General features: G+C 43.7%; 1 protein-coding gene across 1 annotated transcript in view; it reads right to left on the bottom strand.

The window, feature by feature from the left end:
- BRD7 (bromodomain containing 7) overlaps positions 1–8,758 on the bottom strand; it is a 36,625-nt gene that overhangs the window by 27,558 nt on the left and 309 nt on the right. The window contains exons 2-5 of the mRNA XM_015419248.1: positions 6,014–6,222; positions 3,913–4,042; positions 2,420–2,477; positions 624–768 (exon numbers count right to left, since the gene is read on the bottom strand). Coding sequence (XP_015274734.1) covers positions 624–768; positions 2,420–2,477; positions 3,913–4,042; positions 6,014–6,222 — 542 coding nt within the window. The remainder of the gene's footprint in view (positions 1–623; positions 769–2,419; positions 2,478–3,912; positions 4,043–6,013; positions 6,223–8,758) is intronic.

Consider the following 8,758-nt stretch of genomic DNA (forward strand, 5'->3'; position numbering starts at 1 on the left):
ATAACCTGCCCTCCCCGCTGAAGCAGGCTCTTTAGCTCCTAATTTTTGATGGGGGAATAAATACATCTAATTTTAAATACAATCATTCTTACTCTAGAAGTCGAGAACTGTAATGAGAAAACCAGACATAAAACCCGGATTTCTTGCTTCCATATTGAAATAGCAATTAATTCATTCATTTTCTACAGTGGTGAAGAGCCACCAGATCACCTTTCATAAGGACACATTTTGCTGACTGTGAAACTGAGTTCCACTCCCGTCCCTTAGGAATATGCTTGTCAGAATCTATGATCTTGTTATCAGTTTCAAGTACTACCAAAACATTTCTGGCCGTTCGTCGTTGTTTTTTAAAGCACATTTTTGTACTGGCGAGTTTAATATTAAAGAAAGCCCCCTGAAGATGGACACAAAGGAATTGCTTTCTGCAAAGAAAGTGAATGGGAAACACTCTCAAAGCCAGATGTGCCGATTTTTGATTCTGTGTGTTCATAAACTATGAAAGGTTCAGCCCCCGAATGAATAAAATATTGGGGGGGGGGGGGGACTGTACAATGCAATCGCTGGCACCAGCAAGTGTCAATGTTTAATCCCCTCTCTGCAGCTGAAATATAAATTAAAAGCACCTTTAGTTCTTCTATGGACTGGTATCCATTGTTCTTGATCTTCTCTTTCATGGTACTAAAATCCATTGGGCGTTTAATGATCATGGAGTAGCCGGGAGCAATAAAGTCAGTCACAGGAAATGAAAAGAAAGCATTTGGATCCTTTCTGTTAAGAAATGAAAAGAAGAGTCTTTTTACATTTCATTTTTTTTTATACGTAACAAAGGACAGGCCTTGCTATTAAATAGGGAGAGAAGACTTCGACTTGAAAGAAGTCACTGAACTGAACTGAAACAAGAGAGAGTTTGCCCCAATACAATCTTGCGTTTCTTCAAAGCAGCAGAGGTCATTACCTCGCAAGCATTCCTTCCAACAGGTAATCTTTTTTTAAAAAAAATTGCCAGTAAGTTATTGTTCTGACGTATTTGATATTTCTAAGCCAAACCACAGGTATCACATTTTTCTGCTTCTTTCCCCCACCCCAAAATCCAATGATATATTATAATATCAACAGCAGGGAAAGTTTTATATGTCAGGTTTTAGCCTGCCTGCAAAACAGTACTCTTTCACCTTCATGTAAAGTCCCCTTGCATGAGAACAGCCGCCTTTCAAGGCTGTAAGGAGCAATAACACATATAGTGAGAGGTGCTGTGGCTCAGTGGTAGAGCATCTGCTTTGCATGCCGAAGGTCCCAGGTTCAATCCCCGGCATCTCCGGTTAAAAGATTTGGCAGTAGGTGATGTGAAAGACCTCTGCCTAAGACCGCAGGGACCCCAAATCTATACAATTTCATCAAATGGGTCTAACTTTGAGCCCAGTTAATCATATCCCCACAAAGGTCACAGGAATAAATGTAGCACACTCCATAGCCAGCTGAAATGAGTAATCTCTCCTTATATATAATTGAATAGTGGGTGCCAAAGTTCTAATTCTAAAATACACTCCCTTAGTGTATGGCTGATGGCACTGCTCCTCAGCATATATCGCCACCAATCAGAAGGCAAAGCCCGGGTCCCGCCCACACCACAACTGCTGCGACAACCTGGTCTTTTGCATATGGAAGCTGATTGGACTTCATTCCACACCTCAAACTCCCCCCCCCCCGCAAGGCAGTTGAAATGTCAGTTGCATATGGAATCTGCTGTATTCTGGTGGTGTGCAGGTCCCAGGTTCATGTTTTAAAAGCAGACTGACACTGTTTGCCCAAAGCCAGAGCACTCTCCCAGAGCCTCTTTCTAGATCCCGTTGTATTTATTTCCACAACGGGCCTTATTTCTAGTTACTTATAAGGCTAGATAACTGTTACTAGAAAGGCTAGCCTGAGATTGCCCCTTTAATATTTGTTGGCTGCTGTCTCAATGAGAGTGTTCGAGGAAGCTCACAGCATCCTTAAAGCACCATCTAAATGCCAACAGTTAAAGACATAAAAACAATTCAATAACATCAACAAAACCCACAATCAAAATGGGGAAAAACTGCTCTGAATCAAGGTAAAATCTAGACCACAAACTGCTCACTTTCACAGAGGTCTCACACAATAGGATGGGAAATCCACACAAAGTGATCCATGAATCACAACCTAGTTATTTGTAGAAATACATTTCCTAGAACCCCTTCGACAGATCTTTTGAGTTTTAACAGAAAAAAAATTACTACTCAATCAGCGTTATACCAGAAACATGCTTTAAATTACCCACCAAAATGTCACGGCTGTTTTATGTATGCGCTGTTTGTGCAATGACTGATAACAGCGTAATGCTGCAAGACTTTTAATAATCCCTGCCAACGTAAATGGTCCAAACCTTACAAGAACTCACCTTTGCAGCTGTCTCACAAGTTGATTCAAAGCCTCTTGAAGCGGTGTCTGTTCCACTTCTGAACCAAAAAAGACAAAGGGGAAATAAAGGAACACCATGCATACACAACATCCTATGATTCTTAAAGTCTCACTCTAATGTTAAGATTTTCAGATGAGACACTGGCATGCCATTTTAAATGCAATCAACGTAATCGGGAGTCTGCTTCCCCTGTTATAATAAAATCCTAAGCAGAGTTACAAAGTCCATTAAAGTCGATCGACTTAGAAGACTGCTAACTGAGTTTCCGACGGTTAGTCTTTGAAATACTTCAGATGTGTTTGCCCTTAACCACAGGCTCATTCTGAAAATCCCATTCTGCCAAAGTCCCACTCTTGCCACACATTTTCAATGAATGGTTACAAACATAACTTTATTTATTTTTGGAAATACAAACACATTTAGGTGCACAAAAATAAACCCAGTTTCGGAGGTCAGCTGTGTTGGTCTGCAGTAGAACAGACAGATTTTGAGACCAGTAGCGCCTTAAAGACCAAGATTTTTTTGGAGGATGAGTCTCACTTTTTGTCAGATACCAAAAACGAACCGAATAAATTTGAATCAAATCAGAGTACTCAGATGCCGGTCAATTACAGTTTGGCGCAGTGGTTAAGTGCGCGGACGCTAATCTGGGAGAACCGGGTTTGATTCCTCACTCCTCCACTCGCAGCTGCTGGATGACCATGGGCAAGACATCGTTCTCTCAGAGCTGTTCTCTCAAGAGCAGTCCCCAAAAGAGCTCCCTCAGCCCCGCCTACCTCACAGGGTGTCTGTTGTGGGGAGGGGAAGGGAAAGGAGTTTGTAAACCGCCCTGAGACTCCAAGTGAAGGGCAGGGTATAAATCCAATCTCTTCTTCTTCTTCTATACATTTTGATTATTTATTTCACTTCTCCCCTGCCTCTCTCCCTAATGGGGACCCAACATGGCTTACTGTGTTCTCTTCTCTATTTTACCCTCACAACATCAACCCTGTGAGGTTGATTACTTGGGGGGGTTAAAAGTGGGAGGGCGTCTAATGTCCTGGCCCCACTGGTGGACCTCCTGATGGCACTGGTATTTCTGGCCACTGTGTGATACAGAGTGTTGGACTGGATGGGCCTTTGGCCTGATCCAACATTGGCATCTCTTATGTTCTTATGATTAGGCTGAGAGTGTGACCAGCCCAAGGTCACCAAGAGCGCTTTCATGGCACAGTGGGAATTTGAACCCAGGTCTCACTCTAACCAATACATTGCGCTGACTAACGATGGAGAGAAGAGAAATCACTACTAAAGATACAGTTTCTGTTTTGTTTTGCCATTTGTTTCAACGTACTGGATGAAAAACACTTGTAATCCTTTTGCACTGTAAACTTTGTTACCTACTGAAGAAGACTTCTGACCAAATATAAGTTTAATAAATAGACCCATTTGATGAAGTTGTTAAATATCAATTTAATAAATATGGTTTTTACCTTCTTGTTTGGCTAAACTGCTGGCCAGTGGTTTATCTGGGGGCAACTCCAGTCTTATGGTGTTTTGGCCTTTCAGGTCTCTTTCTCCTTCACTTTCTCCGCGGTCTTTATCTCGTTTCTTTTTATCTTCCTGAGGAGAATTATAAGTCAAATTACATGGTGATGCATCATTATGAGCAGTCGTGATGTACCGTTTGTTTGTTCACTCGAGCTGGATATTAATTATGGGAATGGAAAAGAGCCACACAGATCTATGCCTTATGTGCTGTCTCCACCTACTGGAAGGTAACACCAATTCGAGTCAATAAAGGGACACATAATATTTAAAAAACACATGGTCCCTGATACACCTAGGATACTGTCTCATCTCCTAACTACGGTTTGCTGAAATGGATGCAGTATTTAGATAAACAAAATGATCCATTAAAACTCTGTTATAAAGCAGGCTATACTTTTAAACTTAAAACCACAACCATAACTTTGTGTCGGTTTTATTTTTCAGCACACCTGGCCGCTGTTTTGATATCTTTCATACAGTCAGGTGTGTAAAATAATGGACAAACCTCCTGTTCATCAGAAACCTTTCTGACTCATCAGATGGATGTGTTTATTGAACCTCAAATAGGAAGATACAGTTTAGAAACCTTCTATTGTAACAGTTTTACTAATTAGATTTTCTGTACCCGCAGGACCAGGGTCTTTTGACCCTGATGCAGAGATTATGAAACTCCCTCCCTTGGAAATCAGTCTTGTCCAGCCTGTGATGTTGCTGCAATACCCACAATGCTTTCTAAGACAGTCTTTGGAGATCCAGGGTAGTTTGATTGATTATCTGCACTTCCACCTGCGTCTGTGTTTATTTGGCCAACTATTATTGATTTTGACTTTTTCCCCCTTGGATCAGTTGCTAATGATTTCCATGTTTGTAGTTTTTATGTTTGTAGATAACCACTGTTTATTGATCTGGTTAGCCGCCTTCTGGACTCTATTCAAAGAGCAGGGGATTTTTAATATAATTTTAAATTTAAAAAAAAAATATCACAGGATAGCTGTCAGCGAGAGTAGACTAACATTAATGTTAGCTATGAACTGGTGCTTTTCTGCTTTACTAGTCCTGCGCTGTGATTTTAAATTTTTATTTTTATTTTAGTTACAATGGAATCATTAGTTTGCTCATGATTTTAAAAGCTCGGGATCGATAGTTTTCTATGTGTGCGATGTTCCGTATCATGTTTGTAGATTAATGTTGGGCGCGGACAGCTGCTGTAATGAATCATCCTTCAGTGGTTTAAAAGAAAGCATTTTAGCAGAAATGCTAAAAGAACAACTTTATATTTGATACCAGGCACAATGAGCACAGAAAACCATGGTCACTACACCTTTAAAAGGATATTATAGCTTTGGAAAAAGTGCAGAAAAGGGCAACTCAAATGATAAAAGGGTTGGAACACTTTCCTTAGAAGAAAGGTTAAAGCACTTGGGGCTCTTTAGCTTGGAGAAACGACAGCTGAGGGGTAATATGATCGAGGTTTACAAGATTATGCATGGGATAGAGCAGGTAGAGAAAGAGGTACTTTTCTTCTTTTTTCACAATACAAGAACTCACGGGCACTCCATGAAATTGCTGAGCGGTCGGGTTAGAACGGATAAAAGGAAGTCCTTCTTCACCCAAAGAGTGATTAACACATGGAATTCACTCCCACAGGAGGTGGCGGCGGCTACAAGCATGGACGGCTTCAAGAGGGAATTGGATAAGCATATGGAGCAGAGGTCCATCAGTGGCTATTAGCCACAAGGTATAGATAGGGGCTCTGGGGCAAGTGATGCACTGTTGGGGGGGTGTCAACAGTGGGAGGGCTTCTAATGTCCTGGCCCCACTGGTGGACCTCCTGATGGCACATGGTATTTTTGGCTACTGTGTGACAGAGTGTTGGACTGGATGGAAATCTAATTAAATTGAATAATTACACTGCAACATCATCTGCACAAATAAACGAACACGTGAAAGACTATGGGCTGGATGACTGTACCAAAGACCACCCGAGCAAATAATTTTATAAAGGCCCCCCAACCCCCCAAAATTCCTTGCTTTAGAAACTACCTTGACTTTTCTCTTTCTTTTTTCCTTTTCTTCTCCGGGAACTTGCTTTTCTGCTTTCTTTCTCTTCTTCCTTTTCTTGTCTTTGTGTTTTTCATGTTCATTTTTGTCATCATACAGTACAGGATCGGGTACTGAACTCTGTGTAGAAAGTTCAGCAACTTCATTTCCTCCCACTTTTAAAACAAGCTTTAAGGGTTTCTCGACATAGTCTTGAAAGAGGACAAGAAATGGGAAACCTGGTTAACACTAAGACATAATCTGCAACACTTAGAATCAAGTTAAAAGCATATAGGTACTTCAAGTTGCAGTTTAAACAGCATAGCTAAGTAAAAGACAAATACAGGAAAATGCTATAGGCCAGTGGTGGCGAACCTATGGCAGGGGTGCCAGAGGTGGCAGTCAGAGCCCTCTTTGTGGGCACACGTGCCATCGCCCCAGCCAGGCCCAGACCATCATTAAAGTGTCGAATTCTCTGCCAAATAATTTTAAGTAAATGAAAGCATTTGGGATTACTTTCCTTACTTTGTTCGGATCATCTTAAGTTACTGTATGAGTTGTTTTTTTCTAAAGTAAAACCTCAGTATTCAGGTTAAATTGCCATGTTGGCACTTTGCGATAAATAAGTGGGTTTTGGGTCGCAGTTTGGGCACTCGGTCTCTAAAAGGTTCACCATCACTGCTATAGGCTGATCTAAGATCTACTGGTGTGAACTGGCTGGCAAAAGAAACAAAAGACATTCTGTTCACTAAGTTTCATGTAGATTTTCAATACGTTGATCTCTGCAGGAAAGTTTCAACAGCGGAACAGAACGGGTCTGGAGACCAAGTCCTATGAGGAAAGGCTGAAGGAGCTGGGTATGTTTAGCCTGGAGAGGAGACAACTGAGAGGTGATATGATAACCATCTTCAAGTACTCGAAAGGCTGTCATATAGAGGATGGGGTTGTTTTCTGTTGCCCCAGATGGTTGGACCAGAACCAACAGGTTGAAATTAAATCAAAAAGTTTTCGGCTAAACATTAGGAAGGACCTCCTGACAGAGCGAGTGGAACAGGCTTCCTCGGGAGGTGGTGGGCTCTCCTTTGGAGGTTTTCAAACAGAGGCTAGATGGCCATCTGACAGCAATGCTGATTCTGTGAACTTAGGCAGATCATGAGAGAGTGGGCAGAAAGGGTTGCTTCAGTGCTTAGTTCTTGTGGCCCTTTCTTACATGCCCAGGGAAATCCTGATTGCCACTTTGGGGTCAGGAAACAATTTTTCTCCAGGCCAATTTGGACGGAGATCCTGGAGGTTGTCATCTTCTGGGTATTGAGCAGGGGTCACTGTGTGTGTGTGTGTGTAGTAACTGTGAATTTCCTGCATTGTGCAAGGGGTTGGACTAGATGACCCTGGAGGTCCCTTCCAACTCTATGATTCTATGAACCTTCCCACTCCTTCCCTCCCAATGATCTTCACAAATGCTGCTGAAGGTGATGGGGACCCTGCAAAATGATATGAGGAAGTTCTGCAGTGCAAAGGATGTCTGAAAGTTACATCCCCAAGTAACTGAAATGTTGCTGGTCAAGGGGAAAAAACACCATGTACAGAAACGTACTAATATTTATCAAGTGCTTGAAAAAATGAACTGATCATAACTATATCCTGGTTGTGAGCCAGTTTGTTGTAGTGGTCAGGAGCACAGACTCTATTCTGGGAGAACCAGGTTTGATTCCCCCACGCCTCCACATGCAGCTGCTGGTTCTCTCAAGGGCAGTCCTCTCAAGAGCTCTCTCAGCCCCACCTACCCTCACAGGGTGGGGAGGGGAAGGGGAAGGAGATTGTAAGCCTCTCTGAGACTCCTTGGGGTGGTGGGCGGGGTATAAATCCAATCTCCTCTTCTTTTATTGTTTACTTTTCGCCCACCTGGAGCTTAGCAGGGCTTACAGTTTGGGCTTACCCAACCTCACTGTGAGGATAACATCGAAGGGGAGGCAGAGCCTCTATGTGGAAGAAAAGCAGGACCAAAATAGGATAGATTTTTTGGGGGGAGGTAAGGTTTTCCCTTGGAGCTGCAGTGGCTCCAGGGGTTAAGACGCTGAACTGCAGGCTGTGGAAGGTCAGTAGTTCAGCATTTCGAGACCCGAGTGTGCCGCATGACGGAGTGAGCTCCCGTCTCTAGTTCCAGCTCCTGCCAACCTAGCAGTTCGAAAGCAAGAAATTGCAAGGAGATAAATAGGGACCACTTCGGTGGGAAGGGAACAGCGTTCCGTGCGCCTTTGTGTTTAGTCATGCCGGCCACATGACCACGGAAACGTCTTCGGACAGCGCTGGCTCTGTGGCTTTGAAACGGAGATGAGCACCGCAACCCTAGAGTCGGATTTGACTGGCTTTTGAGCAAGGGAACCTTTACCTTTAGGTTTTCCCTACCCCTCAGAACCCACCCACAGCCTCAAACGTCTCTCTCTCCCCAGTTGCTAGCTTGTTTGGAGAATCCTCCTCCCCGCATTGTAAGCGCCTTTCTTTTGGCCGAGGGGTTCTGCCTGAGCGACCTGACACCCACCAACCCGGTGGCTCACAGCTCCCACCTTCAACCACTACGCCGCGTGACGTCAACGGGCGGGCGGGGCCACGTCCCCGGCGTCACGCGGCCGCCGGCGAGAGAGACCCCGCCCACCGCCGCCTCAGCCCCCCTCAGAATTCGCTCGCTCCCCCTCGGGACGAAACCGCCGCGTCGCCCTCAGCGAAAGGGGCGGGGGCTACCTCCCGCTT

Source organism: Gekko japonicus, unplaced genomic scaffold (genome assembly GCF_001447785.1).
Source record: "Gekko japonicus isolate JY-2015 unplaced genomic scaffold, Gekko_japonicus_V1.1 scaffold111, whole genome shotgun sequence".
NCBI lineage: Eukaryota > Metazoa > Chordata > Lepidosauria > Squamata > Gekkonidae > Gekko > Gekko japonicus.